We start from the raw sequence: 18,516 nt of genomic DNA on the forward strand, positions 1-18,516 counted from the left end.
GCTCCTCGGCACACGGCTTTATTGGGGCCAGCTGCAGGCTGGGGGGCGGCGGCGGCCGCACGGCCTCCCCCGAGGCGCAGCTCGCTGCCACAGTTGGCGATGACCATGGAAATCTGCGTACAGAGTTAACCGGCCATTATTGCGAGGCTTCGCAACGAGGGCGCCTCAGCCCCGGTCTCATCCACCACACGCAGGGAAATTAAAAAAAAAAAAAAAAAAAGAGAAGGAACTAAAGTTATCATTATTATAAATGAACACGGAGAGACTTCACATTCAAATTCCTCCCACTGCCCTGCAACTGAACGGACCCGATGAGGCTGTCTCCCACCGACACCCACCCCATTTCTAACCTTCTTCCCAACGCCATGACCCAACGCCTCCTCCTCTTCTCAGGCCTCGCGTACTGTAGGTTGCACGTTACCAAGTCTACTCGTGTTCACAGCGGCCAACAACCCCTCAGTCCTCTCACCAAGGCATTAGTCCCAGCCAGTGCCAAGGAAGAGGCAAGGTCCAAGAGGACACGCGTCCTCAGTATTATCTTCACTAACATCAGGGAGATGACGTGACGGCACATTTTAGGGCTTTAACGGAGGTTTGCAAGATTTCTTTTTTAGTCCTAACAGACAGACGTCTCTTTTCCGTCTCTCTTCTCACTGGGAGACACGCAGGCAGCGTACCACTCTGTTGCGCTAGCAGCTTTTCCTCCCACATATCTTCCAGCAAAAATCTAACACAGATGTTCGCAGCCATCACTCACGCAAGCTGGAATTTCTAACTGAACCCAGGGGCAACGTGGGGTGGCAGATCTTCAGCCAGCCCAAATCTCAGATGCCTTCTCCAGGCTCAGCCTTCCCTTCACCCTCAGCTCTACCGCCAGGCACGGTTCAGCAGCTTCACCTGGGCAAGTCTCTTGGTGATCATAGTGGCAAAAACCAGCCCGAAGAGGACACTGCTTATCAGCACGTAGTCATAGTCATCTTTCAGCACATCAAACTGCTTTGATGGGTACACTCGGGTCTGGTAGATATCCAGGCCGTACGCAACAACCTAATGAGACGAGATCACGAGCTGGTAATGCAGCATTTGAGCATAAAACTAGATACATCAAGAATGATTGACTTAGCTCTATAGCTCTGATTAAAACAAGAAACATTTAAGCAATGAGCAGCCACAGTATCAGAGGTTATATGCCTTCCTGCCACAGGCTACAATACCATGCTGCTCTACCCACAAACTCCACAGCTCTGCATTGAAGCCTCCACCCTGTACTCACCAAACAAGTAGATTCCAGGCCGGAGGGGGCTGTATAAATCCCTCTCATTCGGGATATGGTTTGATTGTAGTTGATAAACCTCTCGGCATGGATCTGCACATCAGGGGAGTATGGAATCAGGTTCTCTTCTCTGAAAGGCATTTAAAGAGAAATCAAAACCCAACAAAACAGCACATGGAGGACATCACCTGAACTTCCTAGCCTGATTATCACAAGCTGACCTGAAACAGCAAATTTAGCAGCTTTTCCCAGTGCAGATTCATTTTTCCAGCAAGCTGAAAATCAAATGCCGGCTGGCTCAGACTACACTGCAGCAGCCTCCTTTTAGACTTCTAAAGTTTTAAAAGTAAGTGTAATTCTAAAAACCTGAGACAGTTACTCTGACTGCTGCTTCTGAAGAGCACAGACAACAGGCTGGTTTGCTAACCCTAAGACCTGCTGTATTACAGATGAATGTGTTCCATCAACAGACTGGGAATAAAGCAACCTCACTTAATTTCACAGAATCACTGCACGGGCAGGGCTGGAAGGGCCCCCTGGAGATCATCCAGCCCAAGCCCCTGCTGAAGCAGGTTCTCCTACAGCAGGTTGCACAGTCTCATGTCCAGCCAGGTTCTGAACCTCTCTGGGCAGCCCATCCCAGCGCTCCATCACCCTCACAGTACAGAAGTTTTTCCTCACATCCAGATGGAGCCTCCTGTGTTGCAGTTTGTGCCCGCTGCCCCTGGCTGCACCACTGAAAAGAGCCCGGCCCCAGCCCCTTGGTGCTCGCTCTCAAGAGATTTGTAGACACTGGTCAAGATCCCCTCTCAGCCTTCTCTTCTCCAGGCTGAACAGCCCAGCTCTCGCAGCCTTTCCTCCTCAGGGAGATGCTCCAGTCCCCTCCTCATCCTCGTAGCCTCCGCCGGACCCTCTCCAGTGGTTCCCTGTCCCTCTTGAACGGGGGAGCCCAGACCTGGACCCAGCACTTCTGATGTGGCCTCACCAGGGGGTGAGGGAGGACCACCTCCCTCACCCTGCTGGCCACACTCCTCCTCATGTACCCCAGGGTGCCATTGGCCATCTTGGCCACCTGGGCACACTGCTGGCCCATGGGCAACCTGCTATCCAATTTCATGCAAGAATTGCCCTGAATCTGTTCAGGACAAGTTTTTCTGCTTCACACTCTTAGACACAAAATCCATCCCTCTTCAAAGCTACCCAGGAACAGCAGATACCATGCTTTCCTTACCTGCTTTGCTCTGTAGGGATCTCTGGGCGGCGGGGATCCAGCAGAGCCTTTGGAAGGGAAAGGATGGCCCCAGAGGGAAGCCCAACTGCATTAAAAGAAATGCATCTTAAACCCAGCTATTTCTGACAGTATTTTCTAACAGCTAACGTAAATGCTCTCTTGGTGCTTATCTTTGCCCTTGCTAGGAGCCTAGGGCAGTCCACAGGCATGATTTTTGGCAGCAAACTGCATTTTGTTTGGTTTTCAGTGCGAAACTCACTTTGCACAGGTAGCATAAACACATTCAGAACAGAGTAGCATGTACTTACTGAGCAAGTGACGGCTGGTGATGCCACGCTCTGTGATGGTGGCCTCCATGGCACTGATAGCAGATGGGAAGATATAAGACTGCTGGAGAACCTGAGGTAAAATCGGGCGGTCAAGGGAGCTGAAGGCTGTGGCGTTATATTGCTCCGTTCCCTCATACAGCTCCAGCACAGTGAACTCGTTCCGACGTGCTTTTGTGTTCCAGTACTGGTACTGAAATGAGAGAAGAGTTTTAGGATTACGAGGCCAACAGTCAGTAATAGAGGTAGCAGGACATCACAGAGAACGGTCAAAATGTCTTCTCCTTATAGCTTCAGCAACTTCCCCTAACTCCCAAATGTCAAGAACAAGGTAAGAATAACTTCTTACCACCACCCAGTTCTCTGAATGAACAATATGGACAGGTCCTTTCGCTTTCTTCTGCACTGACGAGTGGATGATCCTGCCTGTGACTCCATCAATCAGATAGATTCCAATGAAAGTGCGCTCATGATGCGTATCTGTGCTCTCTGTCACCACAGCAAGCAGGTTTGGATTCAAGGACTAGAGAAACAGAAAACACAACTGAGACACCCACTTTAGCGCCACTGGCACCTTGTTTATCCACATGTCATCTGGGATTAGATATATTATGAAGTATCTTATTAACACAAATCACCTGAAGAAACCAAGCAGCTATTTTCCCATCATCATATGTTTGACTGACTTACATGCTGCCTGAAAAAATTTTATAAAAGAAATCTCCACCAAAATTAGCATCTTCTGCGGAGGGTTATGGACACTGATGCATATACAGGAAAAAAAAAAATCACATCACAGGGCAGTTAATCTCAACATAACACCTAGAAATCAAGCTGAGATCTTCCCATAAGATGATGCACCAACAAAAAGTACCAACGGCACCTTATAGAGAACACTGCGGTCTCCCATCACACGGCCCTGGGAGTGCACGTGCTCGTTGGACCTCTTCCCTTTCACAGTCACTATCCTCTGTACTTCAGTGGGTATGATCACCTCCCAACTCTCCTCTGTTGTCAGATCCTGCAAGAAAAAAGCATGACTAGATTTTATCTTGTCCTTAAAAGCCACCATCTCCACTAGTCAGATGTAGAGCAACTTTGTTTGCTTTTGAATTTTAAAAGTTTCTTAGGCACATTTTGAGGCTGAACTGTTTCTATTCTGAACAAAACTCCCAAATAAAGAGACCTACCATTGTCCAAAGAATATTTAGGAAAGTGATGACTAAGACTGTAATAAGTCTTACGTACCTTTTTCAGCCTGAATCCAGAGAGTTTTCCCTGCTCAGCATCAACTAGATAAAAAAAGATAGAATGGGCTATTTCTTCTAACTGGCGAAGCACATTTTTAGTTGCTGGGAAAGCCGTAACCTGGAAGAGAATCAAAACACAGGTTAAACAACTGATAGGCAAATGGTGAAAAAAAAAACCAAACCAACATGAAAGATTATTTCAAACACGTTCACTAGGATGAGGTCTGTCTTACCGCAATAACCTCATAGTTTTGTGTGAAATATGACTCAATGTTGGGTTTTTTTTTAATCTTGCTCCAGAAGGGAGGAGAATAATTACCCAAAACATGAAGAAAACTGCCTCCAAGAAAAGCAATTTACCTTGTACTCATCATCAATCAAGAGTAGTACTTTGGCATAGTCTTGATCCATAATAGGCAGAAGGAGAGTCTGAAGAATTGGACGCTTCAAAACAGGGGGAGCCACTTGACTTCTCTTCCCAAAGATGGGGTTAAAGACATACAGAAAGCTCATTTTGGTTTCCTAAAAAACAAACAAGATGTAAACCTTTTTCTAAGGTGGAAAAAAGGGCTGGTTTCCTACCTGTTACTTGCCCATGTCAACTATTCATACCCTGGATTCAGCTGTGCTGTTTGGACACCGCATATACCCTGTCCCACATTTCTCCATCAAAACCAAGCCACGGCATAACACAGTATTCGTGGCTTTAACTAAACCTTCTCTGCCACCTGCTGAAGCAGCCTCTGCACAAAACAGTGTCTCCTCCTCCCTTGAATAGAGGAGGGGGATAGAGGAAAGGGACTCACCTTGTCCTTAACAAGCAAGGTACACTGTGGAGGGTGTGGGAAATGGGCTGTTGTTCTTTGGACCATCAGCTTAAAGGAGGAACCTGGCCTCACATTTCTGAGATACTGCTTCCACAGGATGGTGCCAGAACTGCTTTCAATACCAAAAAGCTGAGCAAAGAGACACAGTAAAGCCAAAGTTTAGAACAACACATCTCTCACATTCAAGCACTGCATCTTTCTTCAGGATATGACAAAGAAAGAAGAGTCTCAGTTCCCCTCCAAAGCTACCACAAAATATTCTGTGCATCTTCTCACAACAATGTGCCTGAAACAAGATTCCTACCCTGGCTTTCTCACCTTTCCCGAAGCGGTGACCATCACCATCATTTTTTGGAGGTTGAATTCATCTCTGGCCAAATTGTCAATGTTAATCTCATTTTTAATCTGGCTCCGGGGTTTCCTGGCATCATAGAACATTTTCCACAGATGAGCAGTCCAGGCTTGCAGCAGGATAAGCTGGGAGGACAGCCGCTTCAGAAACATCCCCAGCAGACCATCTGCACATAAGACCAACAGTGACAGCAAGAGGGAAAAAATGTCCCACCCTGTAACTGAAATTATGGTCTCAGCCAGCAGAATAAATGCTGCCATGCGTGACCCTATGATAATTCTTTGCCTCTGCCTCCCACAGCACAACAGCAGAGTTATAGTTGCCATTCTTATGATGGGCTCTGGCATTTTCAAACCCTTCCCCACTTCACATTGGTACAGCTCATTCCAAAAGACCCTCATCGACTGAAAGCAAACTGCACAACGCATAATCTCTTCCCTTGCATTCCGTCTCTCTCAAAGCTACACTCACAGCAAGTGCCCACCTAAAGCTTACCCATGTCCCTCTGCACTCATTACTCTGAGAAAGAGAAGCCCTTGAAGTAAAAAAATACTTAATTCTGCCCAATCAGGGTTTATATTTATCTTCTTGAAATAAACAAAACACCAGACTTAACTAGATTTCACCACTGAGGAAAGCAAGCAGAGAGATCAAGTTCCACTGGGAAGCATTAGTCAGAAGTACGAGACACTGCATGCAGTCTGAGGTTACCTTGAATGGCTGCATCCAGGACAGCAAGAAAAAGACAAAACAAAGCAAAACCAAAAGCTATTGCAAACGAGTCTTCCAGAAAACGTCAAAGGGAAACATTTAGGAGAACCAAAATCCCTACTACCACTGCTGCTGGCTTTTTTTAATATAACAATGTAATACACTCATGTCATCTGCCTTTGGCACTGGACTTGAAAAGTTTAGACAAAAATGGGTTTATTTATGCTCATTTTAGTTGCCATCAGTACAAATCTGAACCCTAACTCTCACCTCAGAAGAAAAAGAAAACAATAAATAAATTTATTCAGGAAGAGAAACAAACTCACAAAGATAATTCTGTTAAATTTATGGCTTACCTGCTTTCTTTCCAAACTCTCCCTCCAGCTCAGCCTGTGCACCTGTCAGAGGCAGATCCACCATCTCCAAGCTTACCACTTCTGCTAATGACTCCTCTCTACTCCATACTACTTTTCCTAGAAAGAAATAGGAGCATTGGAAAAATCAACTTAATATCTAGGAATAGATTCACTAAATATAGGAGTGTCTTGCAGTGGACCCTTCAAATGCAAATAACTGTTCTTAATGAAATGCAAAATAGCACATATCTAACTAATAACATGCAGTTAGCTATTTCATAAAAAGACTAATACTTTAAGCAACTGGAGCCACTTTTGGAACAAAAGAATATCACAGGATCAGCAAAAGCAATCCGGTGTTTTAAAAGGGTTACAGTCATTAAGTCTGTTTGAAATAAGAAATACTCAGCATGAACACCTTTTCAACCCTAGAAAAATCATGTCACCAAAATGAACTTTCAACCTTTTCTGCAAATTATTTTTGCCATGAGGATCTCTTCTGAAGAAACTCTGAGGGAGAACTACAACAGGACTCAAGACTTGCATCCCACAAAAGGAGTTTTGAAACCTACAGAAAACCCACGAAATTCAAAGGCTCTGCCTACACAACGAACACGGCAGAACTGTTTTCTCAGATGAGATGTCTTGTGAGGGTAAAAAAGTCTCCAATATCTTTCACGGGACTTAGAACAGTTAAAATTCATTTTGTCAGTTTCCAAAGAAAGCAATGATAAAATATAATCATTTTGGACTTAAGAGTTTTCTTCTCGTCCTACAACGACTGTTAAAAATGGAGTAAGCTAGCAGTTTGTCCCAGATACCTGGCTGCTGGAGGAACATTAGCATGTGGTCTTCTGTTTGCACCAAGGCTCGATAGCCCACAGAGTCATCCTTCTTCAGGAAAACTTGGACATATAGCTGGAAAAAAGAGCCAGTAAAACAGTGAGGTTAATGAACACATCATCTCCTTGGAGAAAACAGAACTGTCAGGTGAAACAACAGCAAACAGTGTGACTGTATTCAGTAATCCAGTGCATCTGCAGAATGTTTTTCTCCTTGTCTGAAGGGGTCAACCCATGCTGCCAAATCCGGGCAGGGAGGGCACTGCAAGCCTCATAAACCACAGGAATAATCTCTCCTTGCTCACCTGCTGCGGCTTGGCACCGCCCTGGTCCAGGTTAAAGGTAATTGTAGTATCCAACAATCTTTGTCCAGTTTCCACCAGGTAGAGATTAATATTGTAGGTTTGATTGGAACAGGTTAAGGATTCCTATAACAACAGGCAGAAACCAATCAAATTAAACACACATGCTGCACCAAATTGTGCGGAAGGATTCATATTCATACTCAGCAAGAACTGTTGCTTAAAAATACTTTTAGATTACATGTATGGAGCTTCTACAAAACAGCAGTCTCCAAAAAGATGGTGTAACACCTTTTTCCTTCTGTTCCTGCATGCAAAGGAATAAAATGGACTGTCAAGAACTTCTACTGTTCTTGAGAACAAGCACACTTTATACCTGCTTCCGGGAACTCTCCAGAGTACTTCCAGCATGAAGGCCATCAGAACTTCCAGGTTTCTGAAATGAGGATGAAAAGGGGTAACACGGCTGCAGGCCCCAGTAACAGTACAAAAAATAAATAAATTAGGTTTTTGAGTGCCTGGCAAGTCTCAGCTTGACTCTGATAACAGGCAGGAAACAGTCCTGTTCTATTTCTGATAAAAACAAAACCTTGCTGAGTTCAGTATCCCTAAGAACTGAAATCCTCTACAGATCAGAGGAGCCCATTCCTGGGCTAGATACCCACCAAGTGTATCACAAACAGGCTGCACACAGGACAGCATGCTTCACCAAGCCACAGACAGCCTTAGCTGGATATAATCAAGACCTGCTTGCATTACTGTTGTCTTCATATGTCTAAGAAGCTAATTAAATCTTCCTCTTCCTTAAGTTACTACCCATAAGGGAAAACACTGTGGAACCCACCCCCAATGCACATCCACGCTAGAGCTGTGCTGGTTACATAGTAGAGGCAAATTGTGCTAACCAGTTCACTCCTGCAGGTCAGGACAGCAGCCACAGTTTTCTCCCCAGTTGTTGCAAAACTCACCAGAGCTGCCTGAAAAGAAAAAAAAAATAGCAGGATATCATAAACCAAACAAGAAAACCCCCAAACCCCACCAAAAACTACCTGTACAGCAAATTAAGCCCTACCAAAATTAAAAACAGATGACCTTTCACAGGCAAATTTTAAATTTCATTGTTTCACTAAATAATAAAAAAAATATCTCTTACAAGACTGAAAATACTTCTCATGAAGACAGGAAACAGTTGCCCTGCTGTAGGCTTTTGAACCATTATGCCCAGCGTTACCAAGCTTCTTAAAGCTCGTTTGCTAAACCTCGCAGCTGGCCGAACAAAAGCGCTGCTGCACTACTGGCCACTTAGACACGCATCTCTCTAACCACATCAAAACCAGGAAACTACCCCAATGCTGACAGCTGTTGGCAACAAAGCATACCTACACCGACCCCTGGAAACACTTCAGCAGCTGGTGTAAATGAAATCAAAAGTCTCGCATCCAAGAGCACAATTGAATTGAGAAGCTCAGCAGTACATTCAGAACGCTCAGTAGGGAAGCGTGCGTTTGTTTTAAAGAATTTTAAGCCATAGTTGGCCGTCTCGCTTGCATACATTCATCTTGGTTACCTGCTGGAAGTCTCGAAGGTGGCTGAGCAGCCCGTGTTTGTACTGCAGCAGAGAGAAGTGGCTCGGAGACAGCTGCAGGAAGAACTGAGTCCGCGAAGCACTGATTACACTGGGTTGAGTGGCCAATATCCTGGGCTGGAAGCCATCAGCAAACTCCAGGTCAAGTGACTGTGAAAAGGAGACGAGCATATGCGTACATGAGAACTCTTTCTTCACTGAAATGAATTCCCCATGTCACAATAAACAAAGAAGTAAGGAGGCCTAGGCCCCTATGAGAGCAAAGCTCTGCAGACATCAATCCAGAAGGAATGATTAGACAGCCAAAAAGTTTTCTCTCCCCTCCCTCAATTTATGAATCACGATCCCCCCCCACCTCGTCAATCCATCTGTGGTTTACCAACAGGAGAACCCTCTACATTGTCAGGCATCAAACCAGTTGGATAATGGATTACATACAGTGCTTTTTCAGCACTTCTCACCTGCAGTGGAATCTGCTTCATCTCCTGTTCCATCCCCAAGGAGCAAACATAGAGCGAGTGTGTGTCCATGTCCATGCACACCAGCACTGCCTCCCCCACCACGCTGCACACGCCATTTAAGCTCTTCAGCCACGGGGCCGCTACTCTGCTCTGCCAAGTGAGATATAAACAGAGAGATGAAATTGTCAATAGAACATAATCTTCCAAGAATCAACCTGGACACAACAAGAATTTAAGTGAGAATTACTTTTACCCATGACCCTATGTATCAGCCCGAGATTTCCAGGATGGTTTTGATTAACAGCTGCAAGTCTAATTCAGTTTTGTTCTCAGGGCATTCAGCAGCAAAATCCATTTACTGGCCTGTAGGCAATGCCACAGTGAAAGGGAAGTTTATCTGTACTACAGCATGCCTCAGTCCATATAGTTGGAAGTACTTTCGTTAATATCAAGTTCAGTATTTTGGATGCATAACCGAGCATTACCTGTTTTGTAATTTCTCCATCTTCTACACTGAATGTTAAAATGTTCACGTGGCTCTGGGGAACAATTCCAAGCACATGGATCACTCCAGTCCCATGGGAATACAACAACTGGTACTGAGTACTCTCACTGCAAGAGAGGCAGTAACCATGAAGCATCGTTGTGTCACATTACTGCTTTTAGATGTTTTCAAAAGTGTAAGGCAAGTACAACATCCTCTCCTCTCCAAGGCAACAGGCTCCCTGCCAGAAGTTTATGCTTCTGCTTAAAACATGTTCTTACCTTTCTGGTAAGTATTCCACCCATTTTTGGTGCCCATTGGAAAGGTAGTGAAGAGAGATGGCTGCCTTCTTCAGGACTGCCACATATTTCACCGTGTCCTGTAGCCCCACCAGACTAGCCACCTGGAAACTAAGCACAGGTCAGAGACAATCAGTTAGAAAATTACTTTCTTCTAGGGAAAAAACCAACAATCAACTTTCTTCAAACATTTAACATCAGTCTCGAAGTACAATTTATAGCTCACTTTATCTATCCTTGCTGATCTCAACAGAGACCATTAGGCTGGAATTCAAACACTCCAAACCAGATGCATGCTTAACATGTTATATATTATAATGAGAAAATTTACCCATGAAAAAATTTGTATCTTTCTCTCTTACTGATTTGCTAAGAAATAGAAACAAAATTAGGTTTAACTACAAAGTTCACGTATTCATGAAGGATTCACCCAAATGTTATTTTGGAAACTTCAAATTTAACTTATCTTTCTCCATACCCCAAGTCCAGACAAGGTCAATAACCCTTTTCTTCCTTCTTAATCCAGCATTACAAAGAGAAAAAGACAGTACAAACATGAAAGCCTACCTGCCAGTGTCCAGTGACGTCTCCCAGTTCAACCCTCCAATGTTGGTCTCCCAAGAACGCAGGATACGTCCAGCATTGGACACAGTGATGGCATCTGTCCGGGAAACAAAGAGAAGATGAGTGCAGAACTTTTATCCACTGTGGATCAACAAGACAATGAGTTCTGTCAAGTTCAACTTGTGGTCTAACACGTGGCTGAGATCCCACGTGCAAGGAGAACTGCTAGCCCCAGCACACCATCTGCATCTTACCCTTACCCTGTCCATGGATCAGCATTGCATCTATTGCTCCTTCAGGGGTTCCCTTATCTACGTGGCGCCACACTGGAAGAAACAGAGTTAAGTGAGAACCAAAGACATTTATTTTATTATTTTTAAATTTAGGCTGTTAGAGCAATAAGTTTATGCAGCCTGCCTGCCCCAAGCAACAGCTTTTGCACTGGCTGCTGCATCCTCTCAGCCTGACAAAGCCGTATCACCAGCATTAATCCTCCAGTCCGAAAACACAGAGCAACCCCATTGACACGTTAGCTCCAGCGCAACAAAAGGCCGCCTCACTCACGGATTTCGCCACTCCTGGAGTTCAGGGCAGCCACGACGTTCTTCTCGGTGGCCACGATGACCTTCTTCGCACCCTGCGAGGCCTCCAAGGAGGCGAACTTGAGCTTCCCCACGTACTGCTGCCTCCTGGGCGAGAGAAGGGGCGCGGGGGTGAGGCGGGGCAGGCCCGAGCAGCAGGCGGGGGCAGGCCCCAGGCCCTGCTGGCAGCAGGAGGACCCGGCGCTGCAGGGACCCCCCCGCTTTCCCCCAGCACTCACCAGTCGAACTTGCCCACTTGGTCCTCGTAGACGGCGGCCGCCAGCGGTAGCAGCAGCAGCGCCCAAAGCCCCGCCGCCATGACAGCGGCCGGCCGCGAGCGGGGCGGCGGGGGGGCCTGAGGCCGCGGGGGGGCCTGAGGCGGCGGGGCTGCCCGTGCCAGCGCCTGCGCGGAGGTGCCCGCGGGCGACGGCGGGCGAGGACAGGCAGCGCGCGGGGCAGCCCGGCGCTCCCAGCAGCCCGCGCGGCGCCGGGGGCCTGAGAGCACGGCGGCGCCATGCCCAAGTCCAAGCGGGACCGCAAAGGTGAGCGCCGCCGCCCCCGGCCCCCCTACCGGCCCCCTAGCCCCGCTCTAACGCGCCGTCCTCGCTTCCTTCTCCGCAGTCTCGCTGACGCGGACGCCCAGGAAGGGACTGGAAGCCAAGCAGGCGCTCATCACCGAGGTGAGTGCGGCCCGGCTCGGCACCGGCGCGGCCCGGTGCCCCCCCCTCCCGCCTAACCGCTGTCTTGCAGCTGCGGAGATGCGTAGACACCTACAAGTACATCTTCGTTTTCTCCGTTGCCAACATGAGGAACAACAAGCTGAAGGACGTACGGAACGCCTGGAAGCACAGCAGGTGAGCCGGGACGGCGGGGGGTGGCGGCCCGGGGGGAGCGCGGCCTGCGAGCTGACAGCCGCCATCGCCTCCTCTTCTCCTTCTCCTCCTGCCGCCCCAGGATCTTTTTCGGGAAGAACAAAGTGATGATGGTGGCGCTGGGACGTGAGCCAAGCAGCGAGTACAAGGAGAATCTGCACAAGGTAGGGGCTGGCGGGGGTTCTGGGTGCCCTAAAGCATCACCGTGCTCATGGTGGCTGTGTCACGGAATAAAATTCAAGGGACAACGGTGCTTCCACGGGTCACCTGTCTGCAGGTGTTTCAGTTGCATCCATCTGTATCACGACACAAAAGTGTGGTCGGCAGGGCTTTCGTAGCTGTACAGGACTGAACCCTAGAAGGTAAGTCCCTGGGTGCTGCCCCATCCCATGGATGGCTTTGTTCTTTCAGGTCAGCAAGCACCTGAGAGGTGAAGTCGGTCTCCTCTTCACTAACCGCACCAAAGACGAGGTGGACGAGTAAGTATGCGTCTGCCACAGCTGTGGTTTTGAAATGCTGAGCAGCCTTTTTTTATTTCCACTTGACTACTTCATTTGCTGACGTTTGCCTCAAAGCAGGGATGATTTCATGAAGCTTTTCTGAGCCGTCCCTGCAACAGTGGGGAAGAAGTTATGGCAGGCTGTGCCGTAATCCCTGTCATAGCCAGGGGATGCTCTTTCCACAGCTAAAGCTCTCATTGCCTGTCTTGGTCTCAGGTGGTTCTCCAAATTCAAAGAGGTGGACTTTGCTCGCGCAGGGAACAAGGCGACATATACTGTGAGCCTGGACACGGGACCCTTGGAGCAGTTTCCCCACTCCATGGAGCCTCAGCTACGGCAGCTGGGATTGCCAACGGCGTTAAAGAAAGGTATGTGAAGTGACCGAGAAGGTAAGCTTTGGTTTTTGTCTGTGCAGGTAAGGAGAGTGTTAAATAACAGAGTAGAGTTTAGTTTTTGAGAAAATCCAGTGGACAACTTTCTCCTTGTTTGGCTGGTCTAGAACTCACTAGCTTCTTCTTGCACCATTTTGCCCACACTGATATCAAAGGATGAAACAACCAGCTTTCTACAAGATCCCACCCTTTCTCAGTGGAGACAGCTGGGCCTGACCTAGCACGTTGTCATCCCATTCCAAAGCCAGATGTGGGGGGCTTTTTAGAGTTGATCTCACCCAGCTTCTCGGGGGGGTACTAATATTTGCACGGAAAGGCATCAGCTCTGAAGGGTGGTGCTGGAGAGAGCCTGAGCTCTGCACCCCACGTTTCAGTGGGCTCATCCAGGCTTTGTAAGCCTATTTCAAGAGCTCTTGTTCTTGCAGGAGTGGTGACGCTGCTTTCAGATTATGAAGTCTGCAAAGAAGGCGATGTTCTGACCCCTGAACAAGCCCGCGTCCTGGTGAGTGATGTAACGCAGCGTCTGCGCCAGCCTCTGTTTCCCCCGATACAAAATATTTACCCGTTTAGTTTAATTCCACAGGAGGGGGTGAGTTCTCAGATGGTGGTGAGCAGTGATTTTAGATACTGGTTAGTGGGGTGCAGCATCCTCACGCATTCATAATGTGAGCACTAACACTGCAGCAATTATTTTGGCTCCTGCTTTGCTGCAATTCCTGTCTGGAAGCAATGTTTACTGTGGTTTTGCTAGGCTGGCCACAGAGATAATAAAGCAGGAATGAGAGATTTGTGTCCTTTCCTAGAAACTCTTCGGCTACGAGATGGCAGAGTTTAAAGTCACCATCAAATTTCTGTGGAATTCTGAGACTGGAGACTTCCAGAAGCTTGTGGGGGACACAACGGAGGAGGAAGAAGAGGAGGACGACAATGACGACAGCAATGAGGACTAGCAGCAGTCCTTGCATTTGGACACCAGACAGTTCTGCTCTGTTTTAGAGACTGAAAGAGGAGGGTGTTTCCCTTCCCTGTTTGCACGTGGAGGAAAAGGACGATTGGCCCAAAACCTAATTATGCTCTTTTTAATATAAATTTATCTATAAAACCTCAGATGGCTCTCTGCTGCATGTTACTGTTTGAATACCGCAGGATCTGAGGAAACCACTGCAGATAAGGAGATGCCAGACAGGTTATAGGTACAATTAAGAGAGAGGGTCTGCGTTAGAGAAAGGTTTTATTCTTGTACACAATTAAGATACTGTGTTAAAGCAGAACTGGGGTCTTCATCCAGTTACGTATTCATTTTCCCTGATCAGTTGAATTTTTGAGTCAGTATGCACTGCATAGAGCTGGAAGTCCACAAGGGGAAAAGGATTAAGGCATGGCCCAGCGTGACAAGTTCTGACAGTGGTAGTGGATCCTACAAGGCTTCATTAATATAGGAAAAATCTGAAACCATTTGCACATCGATCAAAGGGGCAAGCTGGGTAAGTACCTCTCCCATGCTTAGAGAGATTTGTGGCTTCATTATCTGCCCCCACGACACCTGTTTTCTTGTCCCCACCCTGTCTCTAGCGGAAGTAGTTGGGGCAGTCATGCGCAGTCAGATTCCAGGCTTTATCAAACGCTTCCACAACAGGCGGGAGCAGGGGACCCTCTTCACTGTAGTCAAGGTTCTGCTCCAGCTGCTCCAGGTTGGACATCCCAATGATCACGGCGTCTCCAAGAGAACCCTGGAAAGCGGTAAGAGACATTGCTGATCCCAAAAGAAACCTAGCTGACCTTCCAAGCCACTGCAGGCCAAACTTTAAACGTTTCTTTCCAGTATAGAACATCCAGTAACTCCTGAACGTTTAGACAACTGACACCACAGAGTTCCATTCATAAGGCCAGAACATCTCCAAGTCGTGCGACCTCCTCACAAGTACCAACTCCTACCTTACACGGGGCTACGGGAACATTTTGGGGAGAGGGGGAATATAACCGTTAATTTCCTAGTCTGATGAAAAGCGAAGTCATCTTGGTGGGAAGCCAAGAACCCAGTAACTGGCACTTAAAATCTTCCCCATCTCCCAGTCCTACGAACACAGGAGCCCACAGGGAAATGGAGCTGACTCGCTCCTACTGCCTGGCAGGCAAGAGTCTGTACAGCAATACTCACTTTGGAATGCCCCGAGCCCATGGGATATGCAGATTAAAAAAGAACTGTTTGTACACAGAAGTTTCCGTGTTTGTGTGCTGCAACAGCTGCCCAGTTCTGGTGGTGCTGTGCCAGCCACACCCGCATTGAGCTCTTACCTGCAGTTGGGAGTGATTGTACAGCCAACGCAAAGCAGCAGAGGTCAGGCTCGGTGCGTTGGAGCCGTAAGCATCTTTCAGTGCTCTCTCTACGAGGGCAATGCCTTCAAAATTGTGCTTTTTCCAGTACCTGCAAGAAAAGAAATCACTTGTATTGCCCTTGGGAGCTCTAGTGAATAGTACATCTATATTCCAATCAAGTAAGAAAGGCTTCCAGGAAGCCTCATACAACTCTTTGCAGCCTCCAAGGACTTCTGCAATCCCCCACTGCAAGCCGGGAGGAAGCTGAGCCTAAAAACCACTCTGAAAGCTCAGTCACGAGTCACAGCCCCAACCACATGTGCAGATGTAATCCCTGCACAAGCTTTGGTCCATTCTGCTTCCTCTCAGCTGATCGTTAGCGTTGGGTTTTTTATGTAGCCATTCTGCTGCATCTCCCTGCTCATCTGTCAGCTCAAAACACACCTGTCCCTGTAGGCTTGAGCCCAGTCATTCCCAAAAAATCTTCCAGTGGGCTGGCGTGTGTCTTTGTCTTCATACTTGTACTTGCCAGTCAACAGCCCTCCTGCAAAGGGTCAGCAGCATGTTTAGGGGTGGGCTGGCTCTTTTAAAGCCCCCATTTTGTATGTTTGCATCTCAAAATCTCACCCCTTTCCTTTTCATACCTGCAAGTGGATTGTAGGCATAGAACCGCAGCCCGTAGTATCTCAGGCAAGGGAACAGCTCGGCTTCCACCTGGCGAGTGGTCGCATTGTACATACCCTGCACAACAATAAGGGAGATGAGAACTTCAAACACTAGCTCGTGACAGTAAGCATGAGCCCTAGAACAGCCTTTTCCTCACCCTTCCCTGACAATAGTTTTATTTGGAAAAGCAGCTTCAGGTCACACAAGGTTATTATTTGCTTAGGAACAGACTTTCTAAAGGATTGCAAATAATGCAAAAACTTAAAAGTTCCACATCAAGGGAGTCACTGACTCGAGCAACAAATGCGTAGTCAGTTTTTTCCCCACCCTGAGACACAACCTCACTCAGTCATGCGTGTCCTGAAAGGACTTCCCAAACTAACTGCGGCAGCTTCCTTTCCTGTGTTTATAGCTCGCACACTGGGAGCTGGTCTGAGATTTAGGGGTCCCAAACGCTTTCCCGTGGTGACTGACCATTGCAGCGAAAACACAGAGAACATCTGTAGGCTGTCCTGATCCAAACCCTCAGATTCTTTGTGTTTGATTCGTCTCAGCCTCCACAAAAGATTTGCTGGACCGCAGCAAACCCCCACCCCTCACCTGGTACACGGTCGGCATCACCCAGTTGTTGTATTTGCAGATAGTGCAGATTTCTGCGACCTCCCATGCCGCATAGTTTGATAGACCCAGTTCTTTAAACTTTCCCTGCAGAGGAATAAAAGGATATTCAGTTCTAGATTTTAAAAGTGCATTTGTACCTAGACAGTGCAAGGTGCATGCAGCGAGGACAGTCACCAAATTTTAGTCCAGAGTCTCTGCTCACCCCTGTCCACCTTTTCTAGACAGACTACGAATTACAGGACCTGATAAAAATATTTCCCATTTTCTGTTCATTTTGAATTCACATCTTCTAATTTAAATAGCACTCTCAGGTTAACACAGCTCAGGAATTCTTCACCTATTCCCAGCACTAATCTTAACGTAGTCAACGCAGCTGAAAGCAAAGTTCAGATGTTCTAATGTTTCCATGAGCTGTTGAGAACAAAGTGCACCACGCGAATGCGCAATGGAGCGTCAGCTGCTTGGCTTTGCCCTGGTTGCCTGTGTCCGTGCTTCCTAGTGTTGCACAAACCTGGTGCTGTGGAAGGGCACAAGCAGCCCTGGTTTAAAAAAGGTGGTGGGAGGGAGGGAGGGAGGGAATCAAGAGGTGGTCCAGGCCTGGACTTTCCACTTTACTTCTTTGTGCAGCTCATTGCAGGCACGCAGTGTCTCCTCGACTGGGGTCCCATGGTCAGGAGCATGGAGGTAGAAGAGCTCCACACTTGTCCTCTTCAGCCTCTCCAGGGATGTGTCCAGCTGCGATCGCACGCTCTCAGGCTTCAACGTCTTCCCATCCCAGGGGTTGGCCTTGGTGGCGACTTCCACTGGCAGAGAGAAAGAATGAATGAGCATTTCCACCTTCGGGAAGGGAATGGGGATAAGGGTCATAATGCAGTGTTGTGTGAGGTGTTTCAGGGAAGGCTCTTCTCAGGAACCGTGTCAGCCTAGCAGGGGAGGCTCTTCTCCTTAGGGAATGCAAGTCTGCGCTAGAGGCCCTTCTCCTTAAGGCCCAGGGCTCAGCACTAGCAAGGGAGTCCCTTCTCAGGGATGGAGTCAGCCTGACAGGGAAAACCCTTCTCTTCAGGGAATGGGCCTGGGGATGTCCCTTCTCCTCAGAGATGGAGTCTGCCTGGTAGGGAAGGCCATTTTCCTCAGGGATGGAGCCAGTCTGGTAGGGAAGGCCATTCTCTTCAGGCAATGGGCCTGGGGGAAGTTCCTTCTCCTCAGGGACAGCGTCAGCCTGGCAGGCGAGACCCTTCTCAGGGAACAGGCCCCGGGGAAGCCCCTTCTCCTCAGGGACCGGGCCCCGGGAAAGTCCCCTCTCATCAGGGACGCTGCCTAGCCGGCAGACAAGACCTTTCTCCTCAGGGACCGGGCCCCGGGGAAGTCCCTTCTCCTCAGGGACGCCGATAGCTGGCAGGGAAGACCCTCCTCAGAGCCCACCCCCCTCCAGCCCCACTGCGACCGGCCCCGGCCATACCGGGCTCCGTGCCGCCAGCCAGCAGCACGCCCAGGATACGCTCGGACTCGCCACCCGCGTACATGTACGCGGTATCGAGGAGGCGGTAGCCGCGGCGCAGGAAGGCGCGCAGCAGCGCGGCGCTGGCCTCGGGCCCGGCACGCCGGCCCACCTCCATGGCGCCCAGCACCACGCCGGGCCGCGCGCCGCCCGCCGCCATCGCGCCGCCACCACCGCGCATGCGCGGGCCGCGTGACAGAGCCCGCC

At 48.3% G+C, this 18,516-nt stretch overlaps 3 protein-coding genes across 4 annotated transcripts; 1 reads left to right on the forward strand and 2 right to left on the reverse strand.

Moving 5' to 3' along the window:
- Positions 1–2: 2 nt before the first annotated feature.
- EMC1 (ER membrane protein complex subunit 1) lies at positions 3–11,831 on the reverse strand. Of its 2 annotated transcripts, none has more exons than XM_055800580.1 (23): positions 11,684–11,831; positions 11,428–11,552; positions 11,124–11,189; positions 10,867–10,960; positions 10,282–10,410; positions 10,002–10,128; positions 9,517–9,666; positions 9,038–9,205; positions 8,376–8,447; positions 7,847–7,906; positions 7,474–7,596; positions 7,148–7,244; positions 6,327–6,443; positions 5,226–5,425; positions 4,887–5,036; positions 4,441–4,602; positions 4,079–4,198; positions 3,714–3,851; positions 3,180–3,353; positions 2,813–3,023; positions 2,505–2,589; positions 1,274–1,403; positions 3–1,047 (listed from the first exon to the last, which is right to left on the reverse strand). In XM_055800580.1, exons 1-23 carry the CDS (start codon positions 11,761–11,763, stop codon positions 868–870), a joined length of 2,958 nt encoding a protein of 985 aa, XP_055656555.1. In that variant the 5' UTR covers positions 11,764–11,831; the 3' UTR covers positions 3–867. The 2 variants fall into 2 exon arrangements, with proteins under 2 accessions (XP_055656555.1, XP_055656554.1); XM_055800579.1 differs by having other exon boundaries at positions 11,118–11,189.
- A 43-nt stretch (positions 11,832–11,874) lies between these two features.
- On the forward strand, positions 11,875–14,315 carry MRTO4 (MRT4 homolog, ribosome maturation factor). The gene is made up of 8 exons (XM_005229671.4): positions 11,875–11,986; positions 12,066–12,124; positions 12,195–12,298; positions 12,399–12,480; positions 12,728–12,795; positions 13,033–13,184; positions 13,634–13,710; positions 14,012–14,315. Exons 1-8 carry the CDS (start codon positions 11,959–11,961, stop codon positions 14,156–14,158), a joined length of 717 nt encoding a protein of 238 aa, XP_005229728.3. The 5' UTR covers positions 11,875–11,958; the 3' UTR covers positions 14,159–14,315.
- A 107-nt stretch (positions 14,316–14,422) lies between these two features.
- AKR7A2 (aldo-keto reductase family 7 member A2) lies at positions 14,423–18,500 on the reverse strand. The gene is made up of 7 exons (XM_005229670.4): positions 18,271–18,500; positions 17,427–17,614; positions 16,791–16,895; positions 16,169–16,265; positions 15,969–16,068; positions 15,504–15,633; positions 14,423–14,938 (listed from the first exon to the last, which is right to left on the reverse strand). The coding sequence occupies exons 1-7, from the start codon at positions 18,488–18,490 to the stop codon at positions 14,777–14,779; spliced, it is 1,002 nt and encodes a 333-aa protein (XP_005229727.2). The 5' UTR covers positions 18,491–18,500; the 3' UTR covers positions 14,423–14,776.
- Between the last annotated feature and the right edge of the window lie 16 nt (positions 18,501–18,516).

This window comes from Falco peregrinus, chromosome 3 (assembly GCF_023634155.1).
Source record: "Falco peregrinus isolate bFalPer1 chromosome 3, bFalPer1.pri, whole genome shotgun sequence".
Classification (NCBI taxonomy): domain Eukaryota; kingdom Metazoa; phylum Chordata; class Aves; order Falconiformes; family Falconidae; genus Falco; species Falco peregrinus.